The 21,010-nt window shown below is 47.0% G+C and overlaps 1 protein-coding gene across 1 annotated transcript in view; it reads left to right on the forward strand.

Moving 5' to 3' along the window:
• The window catches only part of LOC126252420 (low-density lipoprotein receptor-related protein 4), an 827,262-nt gene that overhangs the window by 125,556 nt on the left and 680,696 nt on the right, over positions 1-21,010 (forward strand). The window contains exon 2 of the mRNA XM_049953310.1: positions 3,493-3,735. Coding sequence (XP_049809267.1) covers positions 3,493-3,735 — 243 coding nt within the window. The remainder of the gene's footprint in view (positions 1-3,492; positions 3,736-21,010) is intronic.

Genomic DNA, 21,010 nt, shown 5'->3' on the forward strand with positions numbered 1-21,010 from the left:
GTTGTGTCCCGCCATTACAGCAGTTATGGGTATTGCATTAATACGACACAAGACAGTAATCTCTCTATCAGACACTAGTTTTTAAGGCGTCCTATAGGTTCCCCGCGATGCCTCGTTAACGAATAAAGTTATCTGAAAATTGTTTCCCACGTTTTCAAGACCTCAAGAATCCTTCCTCGGCGACAGGAGGCAAAAAAGTTTATGGGCTCGTTTCATTAAGCGGAGGTAGGAAAGAAATCTGCTTTCCACTAAATCTGGCTCACTCTGACCTGTTAACCATTCTCTTAAAAGTCTGCGGTTTTGACATTTGACCGGATGCCACTGGAAATTTGATGCAAAATTTGTGAGATGAGCGCTGACTTCTTGCATATCAGTGACCGTAGCTCGTGGTCTAGTGAGAAGAAAAAGGTGGTTAGCTTTGCTACATCTAGACTTGCGGCGTCCCGGGATCGATTCCCGGATGGGCTGGTAATTTTCTTCGCTCTGGGACTGGGTGTTTGTGTGTCGCTTATCATTTCGTCTCATCTCCATCGATGTGCAAGTCAGCGAAGTGGCGTCAAATAGAAAGACTTGCAGCAGGAGGCTGAGCAATCACCAACACGGACTCCCAACCAATAATACACCGGCGGAAAAAATAGCAACACCAAGAAGGAGTTGTACGATATAAACGAAAGTTGGTAAGAGTGTTTTTAAATATTGAACATAATATCTGTTCAAATTTCGTACTAGTCGCTTAACAATGGCGCTAGTAGTGCCACTATCAGGATGCAAATCAGCTTTGCTCTAAATACATGCTGTAACGGTAATGAGTGCTAGTTACGTTTGAGACTGGACGTGGTGTGTTGATGTTACTCAAGAATGCCTTTAAGGAGACAAAGATGCCATTTTGAACACCTCACTGAGTCTGAATGAAGTCGTGTAGTGGGGCTACGAGAAACTGGATGTTCCTTCTGCGATATTGCAGTAATACTTGCCAGGAATGTAGCCACTGAATACGGCAGCTGGCAGCAGTCTTCACGAGAATGTCCAGACGCAGCCCTGATGCATCGTACTGGATATCCAGTAGCAATCTGAGCCGCAGTTGGCACCACGGTGACACAACGAACTGTTACAAATCGTTTACTTCAAGGACCGCTCCGAGCCAGACGCTCTGTAGCGATCATTCCAGTGACACCAAACTACCATCATTTGCGACATCAGTGGTGTCAAGCGAGTGTTGATTGGAGGACAGTGTGGAGGTCTGTTGTGTTCTCTGATGAAAGCTGATTCTGCCTAAGTGCCAGTGATGGCCGTGTGTTTGTTACAAGAAAGGCAGTTAGGGCCTGCAGACGACCTGTCTGCGTGATGGACACACTGGACCAACACCTGGAGTTATGGTCGGGGTGTGGTTTCATACGGCAGCAGGAGTACTCTCGTCGTTGTCCCGCTCAACCGAACTGCAAAATTGTACGTCAGTCCGGTGATTCGACGTGTGTTGCCATTCATGAACTGCATTGCAAGGTCTGTTTTGGAACAGGATAACGGTCGCCCACATTACCCAACGTAATCTATAGTGTTGACATGTTGTCTTGGCCTGCTCAGCCAGGAGAACTAACTCGAATCGAGCATTTGTGGGATATTATCGAACGACAACTCTAGCATCATCCACACAACTAGCCTTAACCGTCCCTTTATTGTCCGATCAGCTGCAACAGGCATGGAACCCCATCGCACAAACTGACATCTCGCACGTGTAAAACTCAATGCCTTCACGTTTGCATGCTTGCATTCAGCATTCTGGCGGTTACATACACTACTGGCCATTAAAATTGCTACACCACGAGGATGACGTGCTACAGACGCGAAATTTAAGCTACAGGAAGAAGATACTGTGATATGCAAATTATTAGCTTTTCAGAGCATTCACAAAGGTAGGCGCCGGTGGCGACACCTACAACGTGCTGACATGAGGAAAGTTTCCAACCGATGTCTCATACACAAACAGCAGTTGACCGGCGTTGCCTGGTGAAACGTTGTTGTGATGCCTCGTGTAAGGAGGAGAAATGCGTACCATCACGTTTCCGACTTCGATAAAGGTCGGATCGTAGCCTATCGCGATTGCGGTTTATCTTATCGCGACATTGCTGCTTGCGATGGTCGAGATCCAATGACTGTTAGCAGAATATGGAATCGGTGGGTTCAGGAGCTTAATACGGAACGCCGTGCTGCATCCCAACGGCCTCGTATCACTAGCAGTCGAGATGACAGGCATCTTATCCGCATGGCTGTAACAGATCGTGCAGCCACGTCTCGATCCCTGAGTCAACAGATGGGGATGTTTGCAAGACAACATTCATCTGCACGAACAGTTCGACGACGTTTGCAGCAGCATGGACTATCAGCTCGGAGACCATGGTTGCGGTTACCCTTGACGCTGCATCACAGACAGGAGCGCCTGCGATGGTGTACTCAACGACGAACCTGGGTGCACGAATGGCAAAACGTCATTTTTTCGGATGACTCCAGGTTCTGTTTACAGCATCATGATGGTCGCACCCGTGTTTGGCGACATCGCGATGATCGCACATTGGAAGCGAGTATTCGTCATCGCCATACTGGCGTATCACCCGGCGTGATGGTATGGGGTGCCATTGGTTACACTTCTCGGTCGCCTCTTGTTAGCATTGACGGCACTTTGAACAGTCGACGTTACATTTCAGATGTGTTACGACCCGTGGCTCTACCCTTTATTCGACCCCTGCGAAACCGAACATTTCAGCAGGATAATGCACGACCGCATGTTGCAGGTCCTGTACGGGCCTTTCTGGATATCGAAAATGTTCGACTGCTGCCCTGGCCAGCACATTCTCCAGATCTGTCGCCAATTGAAAACGTCTGGTCAATGGTGGCCGAGCAACTGGCTCGTCACAATACGCCAGTCACCACTCTTGATGAACTGCGGTATTGTGTTGAAGCTGGGGCAGCTGTACCTGTACACGCCATCCAAGCTCTGTTTGACTCAATGCCCAGGCGTATCAAGGCCGTTATTACGGCCAGAGGTGGTTGCTCTGGGTACTGATTTCTCAGGATCTATGCACCCAGATTGCGTGAAAATGTAATCACATGTCAGTTCTAGTATAATATATTTGTCCAATGAATACCCGTTTATCATCTGCATTTCTTCTTGGTGTAGCAATTTTAATGGCCGGCAGTGTATGTTATTTATGTCCCAGAATTTCACCTTGATAACGGCTTGTCTGTCACTTACATTCACCTGTAATCTTGCAATGTTAATCACTTAAATCTGTTACCTAGAGAAACATTTACCCGGAACTTTATTGCGATTTTTTTTCGACAGTTTAGCATACCATCATTCCATTTCATTCACAGTTGAAAAAGTCTTTAATGATTATGAGAAGGCCCACATCACAGTTTTAAAACAACTCTAAACGTGCTGAATGCGGCCCTGTTTGGCGATCTGACACTAAGTGGCGCCTTTCCGCTGTGTTGCAGCGAGCACGTCGCGCAAGAGCCAGCAGCAACAGCAGCAGCAGCACCACGTGGCGGTGCCGGCTGGCCTGGCGGTCACCTACCCTCCGCCGCTGCCCCACAGGCCGCCGCAGCAGAAGCCTGCACACCTGCAGCTGCAGCAGCTGCAGCGCTACCCGCTGCCGCCCCGGGACTCGGGCGTGCCGCTCTTCGGAGCGGGCTACGCCGCGCCTTCCAGGCACCACTCGCCTGCCAGCTCACACCCAGGTACCGTCCCTTGCATCCTTGTCTGTCATTTACGATAACGATATACCAATTATACAGATGTTTGTATGAGTATTATTGCTTAAATCGCTGTGAAGTCGGTATATTGCCATCGTCAGAAATTCTGTAAATACGGAGTGGTTATAATTAAACTTTCCCTATTTAACGCGTTATAACAAGGCAACTAATTGCCGTACGAGGACCAAACTTGGTAGCATTAATGTGAAGGACATGGGGAAGGGAAATAATGCAGAATCAACCCAACTGAAACATTTTTAATGTGTTGCTACGGTACATCATACCGTTACATTCAAGTACCATTACTGCTACAAAAGAGGCTCAGTATCGCTGTCCCGAAGAGTCTGAAAACACAAGATTGCATTCTTCACAGCAGAACGAAGCATGTCCGTAGATATGCTGGCTACCTCTCTTGATACGCTGCGCTTCAAATCAGCACATGTATGATTGTTCCCCTGGTAAACCCTGTCCTTCAGGTAGCCCCACAACCAGAAATCACAGGGAGTAGGATCAAGTGATCGCGCCGGCCAAGCATTTGGAAACGATCGGATGATAATTCGACTGTTTCCAGATGTGTTTCGGAGAATTAGGTGAACTTCACGAGAAATGTGAGATGGGTCCCCATCTTGCATGAAAACTGTTGAGTTCAATGCGTCTCAGTCCTGTAGGGCGGGTATGACTTGATGGCTAAGCATACCCCAGTAACGCTGGTCAATCACGCTGCACTTCTTTGGTCCTTGAGCACCAACCTGTCCAAAAAAGAATGGGCCAATGACGAACGTAGCCAAGCAGAGGAACTTCGTGTACAGTGACTGGAGGTAAAGATCCCCATACTCGACAATTCTGTGTGTTCACGTCACCCGTCAGAGAAAAATTATCTTCGTCTGTCCATAGAATTATCCAGGGCCAGCCCTCGCCAACTTCAGCCCTTGCAGAAAGTGGAGAGAGAAGTCAACACGTCGTTGTGCGTCCTGTGGTGCAAGCTGCTGTATGATATGGACCTTGTACGGATACCATTTGAGAATGGTTCGAAACACGTTCCGTACAGTGGACCACGGAATTTTCAACTGTCGAGATACAGCACGCGCATTTCCTGACGATCGGGAATTGCGCGCAACGTTGTCTGCCAGAGCAACAGCATCAACCACCTGTCGTGCAACCCGGAGAGAAGCCCAGTTCTCTAGTTGACTAACTTCTTCATCATGCTCGGCACAGCAGGTGGAGAAAGAGGACCCTTCCGTAACCCTTCCAGCTGGCTATATTCTCGAACTGTAGCTACAGTATTACTGTTTTGATAAGAGAGTTTCCACAATAATGCCCTGCTCCTATTGTCCAAGGTCATGTTGAGGCACCAACAAGTGCACTGCGATTGGTCAGATGTTTGAGACTATGAATTACGGTGACTGCTTATGTGCTCATGGCACCTGGTAGCCATAGTCGGAAATGGACGGTGGCGCTGTGACACATGGAAATCATGCATCCCATATTCTGGAGACTAATGCTACCAAATCGTACGGTAATTAGTTTCCGTGTTATAACGTGTTAAATGGGGAAAGTTTAGTTACAGCCACCCGGTGTATTAATAGGTGATGGTCTAGATGTTGCAAACTGTAACCATGATAATAAAGGTATTATAAAGCGTGAGTCAAGAAGGACTTTACAGATTTTGAATGATATAGAAATTTATTAAGATAACTTACAGAATCGAAAGGTGTGTCACTTTGTAGCAAAGAACCTCAATTCTGGTTAACATAGTGTATTACTATCTCATTTCGCTACCAGGAGCGAAAGCGTAGGCACAGTTGAAATGGTTACTTTCACTGGTGCGCAGTGTGTTCGCAGTCTTCAGAAATGGCTCTGAGCACTATGGGACCTAACGTCTGCGGTCATCAATCCCCTAGAACTTAGAACTACTTAAACCTAACTAACCTAAGGACATCAAACACATCCATGCCCGTGACAGGATTCGAACCTGCGACCGTAGCGGTCGCGCGGTTTCAGACTGTAGCGCCTAGAACCGCTCGGCCACTCCGGCCGGCGTTCGCAGTCTGTTTTGATTTCTAGATACATATGTTTGAAAACTTTTTAATTCTACAGATCGCTGAAGATGCCAGAGATGGGATGGCTTACTACCAGCAAGACGGAGCAGCACCTCATTTCCTCATAGAAGTTCGAGGTTTCCTCGATAATTGCTTCCCTGGTCGGTGGATTGGCCGTAAAGGGCCAACCGCATGGCAGCCTCGCTCCCCAGACGTGACAGCACTGGATTTCTTTCTCTGTGGTTTCATTAAATATCGTGTACGACGTTCCTCCCCTACCAACCAATTTACCCGACCTGAGAAATCGAATCTAAGCTGCCACTGTACATGTTACGCTCCAAGGCGTGTGGGAAGAAACTGACCACCGGTGGGATGTTTGCCGCATCATAAATGGTAGTCACATTGAACCAAAATGACACTTGACACTTTTAGTGAAACTTGAGAATGTTTGCTACAAAGTGACATACCTATCGATTCTGTGTGTTTATCTCAATAAATTTCTATTTCATTATAAAGTTTTAAAGTCCTTTATGGCTCACCCTGTACATTCGATTGTTGTTTTTACCTTGTGTGTAATATCGATGCTACTGCACACTGTCTTTGTTGGAATTTGTATTTAGACGTAACCTCGACGTTTGTTAAAGATATGCTGTTATATCTGACTTTTAGATACACATTTGTTAATTCTTGTGCATTACTTTCTACACTCCTGGAAATAGAAAAAAGAACACATTGACACCGGTGTGTCAGACCCACCATACTTGCTCCGGACACTGCGAGAGGGTTGTACAAGCAATGATCACACGCACGGCACAGCGGACACACCAGGAACCGCGGTGTTGGCCGTCGAATGGCGCTAGCTGCGCAGCATTTGTGCACCGCCGCCGTCAGTGTCAGCCAGTTTGCCGTGGCATACGGAGCTCCATCGCAGTCTTTAACACTGGTAGCATGCCGCGACAGCGTGGACGTGAACCGTATGTGCAGTTGACGGACTTTGAGCGAGGGCGTATAGTGGGCATGCGGGAGGCCGGGTGGACGTACCGCCGAATTGCTCAACACGTGGGGCGTGAGGTCTCCACAGTACATCGATGTTGTCGCCAGTGGTCGGCGGAAGGTGCACGTGCCCGTCGACCTGGGACCGGACCGCAGCGACGCACGGATGCACGCCAAGACCGTAGGATCCTACGCAGTGCCGTAGGGGACCGCACCGCCACTTCCCAGCAAATTAGGGACACTGTTGCTCCTGGGGTATCGGCGAGGACCATTCGCAACCGTCTCCATGAAGCTGGGCTACGGTCCCGCACACCGTTAGGCCGTCTTCCGCTCACGCCCCAACATCGTGCAGCCCGCTTCCAGTGGTGTCGCGACAGGCGTGAATGGAGGGACGAATGGAGACGTGTCGTCTTCAGCGATGAGAGTCGCTTCTGCCTTGGTGCCAATGATGGTCGTATGCGTGTTTGGCGCCGTGCAGGTGAGCGCCACAATCAGGACTGCATACGACCGAGGCACACAGGGCCAACACCCGGCATCATGGTGTGGGGAGCGATCTCCTACACTGGCCGTACACCACTGGTGATCGTCGAGGGGACACTGAATAGTGCACGGTACATCCAAACCGTCATCGAACCCATCGTTCTACCATTCCTAGACCGGCAAGGGAACTTGCTGTTCCAACAGGACAATGCACGTCCGCATGTATCCCGTGCCACCCAACGTGCTCTAGAAGGTGTAAGTCAACTACCCTTGCCAGCAAGATCTCCGGATCTGTCCCCCATTGAGCATGTTTGGGACTGGATGAAGCGTCGTCTCACGCGGTCTGCACGTCCAGCATGAACGCTGGTCCAACTGAGGCGCCAGGTGGAAATGGCATGGCAAGCCGTTCCACAGGACTACATCCAGCATCTCTACGATCGTCTCCATGGGAGAATAGCAGCCTGCATTGCTGCGAAAGGTGGATATACACTGTACTAGTGCCGACATTGTGCATGCTCTGTTGCCTGTGTCTATGTGCCTGTGGTTCTGTCAGTGTGATCATGTGATGTATCTGACCCCAGGAATGTGTCAATAAAGTTTCCCCTTCCTGGGACAATGAATTCACGGTGTTCTTATTTCAATTTCCAGGAGTGTATTTTGACAGCCTGGTTGACAGTGGATCAGCGATATTACTTGTTGAACAGTCATCACCAGAAGTGGTGCCACAACGGACTGTAGTGCCAGAGCACACTTCTGTCATTCTAAAGCTCACAAACTCGCATTTTCCACGCTATGTTTAACAGACTGATTAATCCACTACTACAAGACAAAATAGCTTAGAAGGAAATAAAAGTCTTACAATACATAGCACAACAAAACGATTACGACTCTGAAATTATACCGAACTTATAGTAAAACACATCTACATCTACTGCTACATCCATACCTCGCAAGCCACCTGACGGTGTGTGGCGGAGGGTACTTCGAGTACCTCTATCGGTTCTCCCTTCTATTCCAGTCTCGTATGGTTCGTGGAAAGAAGGATTGTCGGTATGCCTGTGTGTGGGCTCTAATCTCTCTGATTTTATCCTCATGGTCTCTTCGGGGTATGTTCTCGAAACTTCAACAAAAGCCCGTACCGAGCTGCTGAGCGTCTCTCCTGCAGAGTCTTCCATTGCAGTTTATCTATCATCTCCGTAACGCTTTCGCGATTACCAAATGATCCTGTAACGAAGCGCGCTGCTCTCCGTTGGATCTTCTCTATCTCTTCTATAAACCCTATGTGGTACGGATCCCACATCGGTGAGCAGTATTCAAACAGTGGGCGAACAAGTGTACTGTAACCTACTTCCTTTGTTTTCGGATTGATTTGCCTTAGGATTCTTCCAATGAATCTCAATCTGGCATCTGCTTTACCGACGATCAACTTTATATGATCATTCCATTTTAAATCACTCCTAATGCGTACTCCCAGATAATTTATGGAATTAATGCTTCCAGTTGTTGACCCGCTATATTGTAGCTAAATGATAAGGGATCTTTCTTTCTATGTATTCGCAGCACATTACACTTGTCTACATTGAGATTCAATTGCCATTCCCTGCACCATGCGTCAATTCACTGCAGATCCTCCTACAGCAACCAAAAAGGCTCGGTATAGGCTACATAAAGAAAAACACACACACACACACACACACACACACACACACACACACACACACACACACACGCACGCACGCACAGAGAGAGAGAGAGAGAGAGAGAGAGAGAACGAAAAAGAAGAAAGCAACATACGTAATCACAACCCATCTAGGAAACATCTCAAACAAAACAAGTTATTCAACAAAACCAACATCGCCTTTATATATCAAAACAGACACAGCCGTAAATACAAAACCACAAAGGCAACTTGACAATTCCAGAACATAACAACCCTGGCATCTATAAAATTTCACGTAACAGAAGCCACAAATTCTGCATAGGACAAACCGGCAGAAATTTCAACATTATGTACAAAGAGCACGCCAGAGACAGTGAAAACAACCCATTCATATTCTTTCATCATCTGTAAACAGAAAAACACGATGTGAAGTTCATAAACGAAGTACTGGAATTCCTCCATATTACGCAAAAGGGAGCAATCATGAACATTCTTGATGAAACAAAGATATATATTCCCATGCACGCTATAACCCTCTAAATTTCCTGAAGGAACAAACCGATCTCAAGCACAAAAAATGTAATGAGAACTTCACTGACATTATATTGATTTTATAAAGCAGGAAAACAGGTCAAATAAACAAACCAGAGATACTAAGTAACACATATCCACTGTAACAGCATAAATACCTTAAAATAAAAATATGACATCACAGCTCATAAACATAACAAAATTATTATGTAAAAAATAAAAAATAAACGTAAAACATGATTATCTCAACTCAAACCAGATGAAATTTCAGGTAAAAAACATAGCGGAGTACGTGTGGAGTGCACATGAGGTATTTTTAGGTTAGAGAATTCCCTCCCTAGGCCCGACAAGACGCCTCCTGAGACGCGGCAAGGTATGAGTAGGCAAAACGCAACAGGGAATAACAATATTAATGTGCTAATAGTAAACTGCAGGAGCGTCTATAGAAAGCTCCCAGAACTGCTCTCATTAATAAACGGTCACAACGCCCATATAGTACTAGGGACAGAAAGTTGGCTGAAACCAGACGTAAATAGTAATTAAATCCTAAACTCAGATTGGAATGTATACCGCAGAGACAGGCTGGACAGTGAAGGGGGAGGTGTGTTTATAGCGATAAGAAGTGCAATAGTATCGAAGGAAATTGACGGAGATCCGAAATGTGAAATGATTTGGGTGAAGGTCACGGTTAAAGCAGGCTCAGACATGGTAATTGGATGTCTTTATAGGCCCCCTGGCTCAGCAGCTGTTGTGGCTGAGCACCTGAAGGATAATTTGGAAAATATTTCGAGTAGTTTTCCCCACCATGTTATAGTTCTGGGTGGAGATTTTAATTTGCCGGATATAGACTGGGAGACTCAAACGTTCATAACAGGTGGCAGGGACAAAGAATCCAGTGAAATTTTTTTAAGTGCTTTATCTGAAAACTACCTTGAGCAGTTAAACAGAGAACCGACTCGTGGCGATAACATATTAGACCTTCTAGTGACAAACAGACCCGAACTATTTGAAACAGTTAATGTAGAACAGGGAATTAGCGATCATAAAGCAGTTACAGCATCGGTGATTTCAGCCGTAAATAGAAATATTAAAAAAGGTAGGAAGATTTTTCTGTTTAGCAAAAGTGACAAAAAGCAGATTACAGAGTACCTGACGGCTCAACACAAAAGTTTTGTCTCAAGTACACATAGTGTTGAGGATCAGTGGAGAAAGTTCAAAACCATCGTACAATATGCGTTAGATGAGTATGTGCCAAGCAAGATCGTAAGAGATGGAAAAGAGCCACCGTGGTACAACAACCGAGTTAGAAAACTGCTGCGGAAGCAAAGGGAACTTCACAGCAAACATAAACATAGCCAAAGCCTTGCAGACAAACAAAAATTACGCGAAGCGAAATGTAGTGTGAGGAGGGCTATGCGAGAGGCGTTCAATGAATTCGAAAGTAAAGTTCTATGTACTGACTTGGCAGAAAATCCTAAGAAATTCTGGTCTTATGTCAAAGCGGTAGGTGGATCAAAACAAAATGTCCAAACACTCTGTGACCAAAATGGTACTGAAACAGAGGATGACAGACTAAAGGCCGAAATACTAAATGTCTTTTTCCAAAGCTGTTTCACAGAGGAAGACTGCACTGTAGTTCCTTCTCTAGATTGTCGCACAGATGACAAAATGGCAGATATCGAAATAGACGACAGAGGGATAGAGAAACAATTAAAATCGCTCAAAAGAGGAAAGGCCGCTGGACCTGATGGGATACCAGTTCTATTTTACACAGAGTACGCAAAGGAACTTGCCCCCCTTCTTGCAGCGGTGTACCGTAGGTCTCTAGAAGAGCGTAGCGTTCCAAAGGATTGGAAAAGGGCACAGGTCATCCCCGTTTTCAAGAAGGGACGTCGAACAGATGTGCAGAACTATAAACCTATATGTCTAACGTCAATCAGTTGTAGAATTTTGGAACACGTATTATGTTCGAGTATAATGACTTTTTTGGAGACTAGAAATCTACTCTGTAGGAATCAGCATGGGTTTCGAAAAAGACGGTCGTGTGAAACCCAGCTCGCGCTATTCGTCCACGAGGCTCAGAGGGCCATAGACACGGGTTCACAGGTAGATGCCGTGTTTCTTGACTTCCGCAAGGCGTTCGATACAGTTCCCCAGAGTCGTTTAATGAACAAAGTAAGAGCATATGGACTATCAGACCAATTGTGTGATTCGATTGAGGAGTTCCTAGATAACAGAACGCAGCATGTCATTCTCAATGGAGAGAAGTCTTCCGAAGTAAGAGTGATTTCAGGTGTGACACAGGGGAATGTCATGGGACCGTTGCTGTTCACAATATACATAAATGACCTGGTGGATGACATCGGAAGTTCACTGAGGCTTTTTGCAGATAATGCTGTGGTGCATCGAGAGGTTGTAACAATGGAAAATTGTACTGAAATGCAGGAGGATCTGCAGCGAATTGACACATGGTGCAGCGAATGGCAATTGAATCTCAATGTAGACAAGTGTAATGTGCTGTGAATACATAGAAAGATAGATCCCTTATCATTTAGCTACAAAATAGCAGGTCAGCAACTGGAAGCAGTTAATTCCATAAATTATCTGGAAGTACGCATTAGGAGTGATTTAAAATGGAATGATCACATAAAGTTGATCGTCGGTAAAGCAGATGCCAGACTGAGATTCATTGGAAGAATCCTAAGGAAATGCAATCCGAAAACAAAGGAAGTAGGTTACAATACGCTTGTTCGCCCACTGCTTGAATACTGCTCAGCGGTGTGGGATCCGTACCAGATATGGTTGATAGAAGAGATAGAGAAGATCCAACGGAGAGCAGCGCGCTTCCTTACAGGATCATTTAGTAATCACGAAAGCGTTACGGAGATGATAGATAAACTCCAGTGGAAGACTCTGCAGGAGAGACGCTCAGTAGCTCGGTACGGGCTTTTGTTAAAGTTTCGAGAACATACCTTCACCGAAGAGTCAATCAGTATATTGCTCCCTCCTACGTATATCTCGCGAAGAGATCATGAGGATAAAATCAGAGAGATTAGAGCCCACACAGAAGCATACCGACAATCCTTCTTTCCACGAACAATACGAGACTGGAATAGAAGGGAGAACCGATAGAGGTACTCAGGGTACCCTCCGCCACACACCGTCAGGTGGCTTGCGGAGTATGGATGTAGATGTAGATGTAGATCATAACCGAATCTAAGAAAAAACTTAACCGAATTCTCACACTTCACCTACTTCTAATGTAATATCGCTGATCTACTGTGATCCACGCTGTCAAGAGGAAAATAACGTACAAAAATTAATCTGATTAATCTGTATCTAAAAATCAGATAGAACAGTACGTCAACGACGTACATCGAAGTAACATGTAAATACAAATTCCAACGAAGACCGCATATGGCATCACCGATATGACACATCAGGTAATAACACCAGTCGAAAGTATAATACTTTTAAGGTCATAGTTACTGTTTACAACGTCTAAACCATCACCTATTAATGTGTTTACAGAAAACCTGACGATGTCAATATGGAGAAATGGGTTCATTGTGATTTACGCAATAAAAGTTATATACAGAGCAGTGTTACTTGTATTTAATTACCATAATCACGCCACTACAAGATATATTTTGCACTGCGGGCTCCAGAGAACAAAAATTATCTGTCATCTGTTTCCCAACCAAAGGGCAAGAAGGTGCACTGAAACTTTGTCTGCTCCATCGCTGTCTTTGACAAGGCTGTGTGTGGTCTCTTATACCGGATATTCTGGCCACAATTGCTGCTGATTGCTATACAACATTTAAGCAAGGACTAGGATCGTACATGAGCACGGAACGTTTCGATTAGTAAAGACATTACCTCTAGACCCCGGAATATAGAATAAATAGATCCAAAAGGGCACCAACATTCGTAAGATATAGAGCTAAGAGGCGGAAATGGGAAGTGTCAGTAAACCCCATTTACCTCAAAAAGACCAAATTATATTATTTTCAGGATAGTGCTGCACTTAGCACAAGAAACGATGTCGTCGAAAGATATCGTGTGGTTGTAAACAGAGTGCAGCTGCTCACAGTGGTTTAGTGTGGGCTGCAATTATTGCGGGGCAAGATGGGGCTAAATGAATAATTTCAACTTTTTGGGCCCCAAAGCTATAGTAAATATTTTACTATACATCTTAAATTGTTGCGCTAAATAGATCAAAGCTTTGTATGATAAAGGTACTTATCTTTAAAATCTACTCATTCAGCGTAAATAGCTAAATTTAAAATGTTGAAACAATCGAAAAAAATTTATGCGGCTATGCGAATCATAAATGGGGTTACCTGAATCATTGTAAACTGTAATGCAATTATACACAGTACGGTAGATTACGCATTTTTTAACTGTTCCAGTAGTTGTTTCGTGCATTTCCCACAGCAGAATTGGTTCCAAACAGCAATTCTCACACAAATTTTTTGAAACAACACCTTGTACTTGTTGATGTGTCGGCAGCTGGGCCAACACCTTGTAGATAGAGGTGGCTTAAAAGGCACGCTAGACTAACGCAGACGGGCGTGAAGTACTGGAACAGGATACGTAATTAATGCTATGAAGAAAAGTACGTAGCTGGTATAATACTTATCTTTAATCAATCATTGTGGTACATCGCACAAAGGAGACTTTAATTACAATCACTGTAAGGCTAATGGCGCCTTGCTAGTTCGTAGCCATTAACTTAGCTGAAGGCTATTCTGTCTCTCGGCTAATGAGAGAGAAAGGCTTCGTACGTCTAGTCGCTAGCTCTGTCGTCCGTACAACTGGGCTGAGTTCGAGTCAGTCTCTCGAGACCTGCCTTGTGGTGGCGCTAGGTTTGCGATCACACAGTGGCGACACGCGGGTCCGACATGTACTACAGGACCGCGGCCGATTTAAGCTACCACCTAGCACGTGTGGTGTCTGGCTGTGACACCACATTCCTCCCCCGCAAATCGGCGAACGGTCGTGAGATAAGGCTTCCGCCCGCCGTGGGGAGGACCCCATGTTGACGTATGCGATGAGGTGGGGAGCCTAACAACAGGCGAGGCTGTGCCACCCGCACCCGGCCATTCGGTCCGAGGGGAGCTAGGAAACGCCTGAAAACCTAGTCCAGGGTGCACGTCAACATGCGGTGTATGCGCCCGTAAAGAGACAGGAGGGGCCGAAGGGTCGACCTCCATGTGATCGGAGAATCCGACGCGCGATGACGACATCTGGTCCGGAGCGGGCAAGAGTTCCATGGCGGAGGACAGCTGGTCACGGGAAGCGATCGGCGGCGCGTGACCCAGGGAGGCGCGTGGCGGCTGCAGCGAAGCGTCCACTGCGGGCGGCGCCGGAGGCGGCTGCGGCGGCTGCGGCGGCTGCGGCGGCGGCGCGACGCCATGAGGCAATACGGAAGGCAGCGTCGGTAACACCTGGGGATGAGGCGAGCCAGTAGATGGGTCCCCAGGGTGCTGACCTGACGGCTCCGTCGCTGAAAGCAGACGGGGAGCGGCAGAACCCGGGCGACGACAGAGGCGCAGCTGATTGAGATGCCGACGCACCTCACCAGAGGCCCCCAAAACCAATTACATCGCGCGGCCGAGGCAGCGAAGAATGCGCCCTGCGAGCCAACGCCGTGAACCGCGATAGGTGCGATAGAAGACAACGTCGCCAGGAGCAAAAGCAGGAGTCTGCCGCTGCACTGGAACCTGATGCGGCGGATGCAGCAAAGACATCAAGGTTCGATGAGAACGACCATGGAGCAACTCAGCCGGCGAGCGACCATCGCGGGGCTGAGAGCGATACGAGGACAAAAAGAGCAATAATGCGTCCTCCCGAGAATGCGACTCTTTCAATTTCAACATCTGTGACTTGAAAGTCTGGACCAATCGTTCTGCGGCACCGTTTGACTGAGGCGAAAACGGCGCGGACGTCAGATGTTGAATACCATTGGCCTTGCAGAAGGACTGAAATTCTGCGGACATGAATTGTGGGCCATTGTCGGAAACAATAGTCTGCGGAAGACCTTCAATGCAAAAGATAGCAGACAGGGCTTGGATTGTGGCAGAAGATGTCGTGGAAGACATCCAGACAACAAAAGGAAAATTACTGAAAGCATCGACCACAACCAACCAACGAGCATTCCAGAATGGACCAGCAAAATCGATGTGCAAGCGTTGCCAAGGGGAAGTGGCTTTCGGCCATGCAAAGAATTTCCGCGGCGGTGCGGATTGTTGTTCGGCACACGCCACGCAAGAGGAGCACATATTCGTAATCGCAGCATCGATTCCGAACCAAGTACAGTGCTGACGAGCAAGTTGTTTCGTACGCACTATACCCGAATGTCCGTGGTGAAGAAGCTGTAAGACAGAGGACTGTAACGAACGTGGGACCACGACTCGGGACTGATCATTATCAGAACGCAACAACAAAACACCACGTCGTACAAAAAGTCTCTCCTTGTGAGCAAAAAATCGGCGAACCAGCGGATCCTCGATCCGTGACTTGGACAAGGGCCATTGCGTAGCAACAAAACGCAAAACGGGAGCAAGGACAGGGTCAGCAGCCGTGGCTGTAGCGACACGACGAAAATCAATCGGAAACGATGCGACCACGTCATCGGTTTCCGCATCAATGAACATGCAAGCAAGTTCGGAAGAATCGAATGCTTTATCCTCAGCAACAGGCAAACGGGACAACGCATCAGCGTTTCCGTGCTTAGCAGTGGACCGATACAAGATATCGTAGCGGTACTGCGAGAGGAAAAGAGACCAGCGAACGAATTTCTGCGCCGTACGCGGAGGGACCGGCTTGTTCGGATGAAAAAGCGATGTCAAAGGTTTGTGGTCCGTGATGATGGTAAAGTGACGACCATACAAGAAATCGTGAAACTTAGTAACACCAAACACGAGAGCTAAAGCCTCTTTCTCTATCTGTGAAGAATTTCTTTGCGCAGATGAGAGCAATTTTGACGCAAAGGCAATAGGGCGATCATGCGATCCATCTTTGTGCGCAAGCACAGCACCGATCCCGAAATCCGATGCATCTACCATCAACAAAAGGGGTTTCTGGGGATCGAACGGCGTAAGGCAAGTATGTGAAAGCAACGCCGATTTCAACTGGCGAAAGGCGCGTTCGCATTCCGTCGTCCAGACGAACGGAACACCTTTACGGCGTAAGCGATGAAGCGGAGCTGAAATGGAAGAGGCATGGGGAACATATTTATGGTAGTAATTAATTTTCCCCAACACACTTGGCAGCTGTTTCAAGTTCTGCGGTGACGGCAAACCCTGTATGGCACAGAGGTGCTCTGGGCTCGGATGTATTCCTTGGGCATTGAGGACATGGCCCAGGTAGGGTAAATCCCGAGCAAAAAACACACATTTGTCCTTCCTCAAGCGAAGACCATTTTGTCGCAAGACCTGAAATAATGTTCGGAGATTTTGCAAATGTTCGGCTTCTGTCTTTCTGGAGATCACAATATCGTCCAGATAGTTTGCAGCAGTAGGGACCGACGCACAAATACTTTGTAAATATTGCTGAAACAATGCAGGGGCGGATGCACACCCGAAAGGCAGTCTTTTGAAGCGATACAAGCCAAGATGCGTGTTTACCACCAAAACGCGCTGGGATTCTTCGTCCACAGGTATTTGTAAGTACGCATCCGCTAGGTCCAACTTTGAAAAATATTTTCCCGGGCACAGTTTGTCAAAAAGATCTTCCGGGCGGGGCAAAGGAAAAGTAGCAGTTACTAGTTGTGGATTCACAGTTGCCTTGAAGTCCACACAAAGTCGCAATTTTCCGGAAGGTTTTGGCAAAATTACTAAGGCTGAGGCCCAGAGAGAAGCCTGCACACGTTCAATTACATCTTGAGATTCTAAATCGTTGAATGTTCTTGCGACCTCATCACGCAATGCGTGGGGAACATTGCGCGCTCTGAAAAACTTCAGTTGCGCGTTTGCTTTCAGTTCCAAATGTGCTTCATAGTTCTTAGCGCAACCAAGGCCCGGTGCAAAAATGTCCGCAAATTCTTCACATAGACTAGAAACACTGGCGGAAGGCACAGTCTGAATCACTGAGAGGACCTGATTTACTATAGACAAATTAAACAACTGAAATAAATCTAAACCAAACAAGTTCACTGCAGTAGAAGAACGAAGAACGTAAAATGACACAAGTTTTGTTTGTCCCTTGTATGTTGCAAGAAGGCTGCACTGTCCTAACACTGGTATTTTCTGGCCTGAGTAACTATTGAGCTGAACATTTGCGGCACGCAACGGAGGTTTGCCCAGTTGGTTGTACATGTCGTGATTGAGCAATGAAACTGCAGCTCCGGTATCGAGCTGGAATGGGATCACTTTGCCTGCAAAGTCTAAGTCTACAAAAAGTTTATTGTCCTGCTGACGACAAAAGCGACTGTGTTGTGCAACTGGAACAGACACTGGGACAGAATCACGTGCGACGTGACGGGACTTCCGTCGACGGCGACGCACACTTTTTGTGGAATGAACACTGTCACCGGACGGGGTGGAATGAACTACATGAATATCCATGGGCGAAGGTTCACGAGCCTGAGTTACCTTGGTTCGATTCCGGCGCGAAGCAAAGGGCCTGGAATTGGTGTGAGTGCCTGATCTGAGCTTTTTCTGGCAAACACTTTGGACATGTCCTTTCTTATGACAGTAAAAGCAAATAGCTTGGCGTGACGGGCAATTTTCACGCGAATGTCGAGTTGCACACCGCGGGCATGATTTCACTGCATTAGCTTGCTTACGTGGCGCACGTGTTTGCGAGCTAGGCTGCCGCTGCGCTGACGGGCGCGAGGGCCGCTGAGCGTCCCGTGCAGCGGGCCCGGCGGGCCGGTTAATGTGACACACTGCCGGCGAAGTTGCAAATGAGTCCTGAGCAAAGTCAAGTGTGTCTTGCCTATCCAATATGTCTATCACTTGTTGAAGGGAGGGATTAACTAGTTTCAAAATCTGTTCCCGTATGCGAACATCAGAAACGTTCTGTGCTATTGCATCACGCACCATAGTATCTGAATAAGGAAGTCCACATTCGCATTCAAACGCACACTCCCTAGGAAGTCCTTGCAATGTCGCAACCCACTCCCTATTAGTCTGACCGGCCGTACGTTTTGTATGAAAGAACGTATACCTTTTTGCAACGACATTTACTGTTTCCTTGAAATAGGAATCTAAAGCAGACAAAAGTTCTTCGTAGGACAGAGTTGCTACGTCTGGCCGGGGAAACAACTTCACTATCACATGGTAAGTGGACACACCGACACAAGAAAGCAAAAACGGCTGCCGCTCATTACCTTGAATTCTGTAGGCAGCGAGGTGGAAGGCGAATTGACGGGACCACTCTTGCCAGGACTCGTGGGTTGCATCAAAGGGTCTGAATTGAGGTGCAACAGCATGTTGTGGCTGCGGTAGCGATGAAGCGGCGGCGGCCGCATCGGTGTGCAGCGCACGTTGACCCTGGACGAGCTGTCCAAGAGCATCCAATAACGCCTGCGTCTGCTGATTCTGCAAGCGATAAAATTCGGACAGTACATCTGGAGATTGTGGCGAAGCCATGACACAAAGAAATTAGGGCAAAGTAAAACACAAGATCCTTTGTAGACTCGTCGCCATGTGATGTGTCGGCAGCTGGGCCAACACCTTGTAGATAGAGGTGGCTTAAAAGGCACGCTAGACTAACGCAGACGGGCGTGAAGTACTGGAACAGGATACGTAATTAATGCTATGAAGAAAAGTACGTAGCTGGTATAATACTTATCTTTAATCAATCATTGTGGTACATCGCACAAAGGAGACTTTAATTACAATCACTGTAAGGCTAATGGCGCCTTGCTAGTTCGTAGCCATTAACTTAGCTGAAGGCTATTCTGTCTCTCGGCTAATGAGAGAGAAAGGCTTCGTACGTCTAGTCGCTAGCTCTGTCGTCCGTACAACTGGGCTGAGTTCGAGTCAGTCTCTCGAGACCTGCCTTGTGGTGGCGCTAGGTTTGCGATCACACAGTGGCGACACGCGGGTCCGACATGTACTACAGGACCGCGGCCGATTTAAACTACCACCTAGCACGTGTGGTGTCTGGCTGTGACACCACACTTGTCATACCTGATACATCCCTCTATCGTCACATATCTGGGGTCGTAATATCTGATGTTCCAGAAACCACAAGGTACGTTGTCTTCCACCGTCTCAGCTTCCGATAACGATGAAGATGAATCCTCTTCTGGGTTTGAAGGTTCCGCTTCAACACCCAGCTCATTTGTGCAACCCTTTACCTTCTTTCTATGGGAAATTTCAAAATACAATTTACTCTTCCCCCTTCTATGACTGAGATGAACTGAAGATGGCAAGCTGAATTTTCCTCTCTTCTCGCACGTGGGTACCTATGGTTTTCGTTGGAGTTAACAAAACAGAAGAAAATGGTGAAGATGATGCCAGGTTAGCCTAGAGTGCTAATGCGCTGCTTCCTGGACTCGGGTAGGCGCGCCTGCGCCAGATCGAATCCACTCGGCAGATTAACGACGGGGGCTGGTGTGCCGGCCAGCCTGGATGTGGTTTTTATGCGGTTTTTCACATCCCCCTAGGCGAAACCAGTCTAATCCCCATGTCCCGCCTCAATTACACGACTCGCAGACATTTAAAAAAACACTATTTCATGGCTTACACTAGATGCAGACAGTTGGGGTACACTCATTCCGTCCCGGAGGGTACGGGGTGGCGACAGGAAGGGTATACGACCAACCTCCGACACTAACATCGCCAAATCCATAGTAACAAGGCCGACCCCGCATTGCAGTGGGACAAAGGCCCCATCAAATGATAATAATGATGATGTTGCTGATCTCCGACTTTCCGAATTTCTAGGATTGTTAGAAGGATTTGTAGAGCCTGGGTTCACTTTTGATTCTGTGCTAACAAAGTAGGACTCATTATTCTGGGATGTGGACGAAGGAAGGAATTTGTGTGATAGTATTTTGTTGCGACTGAAGGGTAACTTTCATGTGGTCTCAAATCCCTTCACAGCATATCCTGCCCTGGCTCCACGTCTCCAGGCGACGTCAAAAATTTTACTAACAATAAATTTTGTAGTGGAGGCTGAGGGATTATTGTGTGTAATTAGGTTACATGTATACTTTAATAATGAGTATTCCGATTCAGAAAGCCCCACGAAGACTGATTCACATAGCACCATTCCGTTATTTCTTAAATGTAACTAGTTTCTCAAATTCATGACGGAGTCGCTAGTTGTTCCATTGACCGACCTGGTGGATCCTATGCAACTAGTATCGGAAAGATTTATAATTAGCATTCTTACATTTCAACAATACACCTTATTCTAAGCAGACTTACTATTGCATGGCGGATTGTTATGAGCGATACTGTCTTACCTCTTCTGTCTCCTTCTGGGTGACTGCTGGCTGGATGAAATACATTTGGGAGGAGCTTCTTGCCGCTTGTGCACGACTTGTCTGGTAACGGTCATATGTCATAACGGCGTCCGAGCTGCGCACACGGGCTGA

The sequence above is a fragment of the Schistocerca nitens genome, chromosome 4 (genome assembly GCF_023898315.1).
Source record: "Schistocerca nitens isolate TAMUIC-IGC-003100 chromosome 4, iqSchNite1.1, whole genome shotgun sequence".
Taxonomy (NCBI): Eukaryota; Metazoa; Arthropoda; class Insecta; order Orthoptera; family Acrididae; genus Schistocerca; species Schistocerca nitens.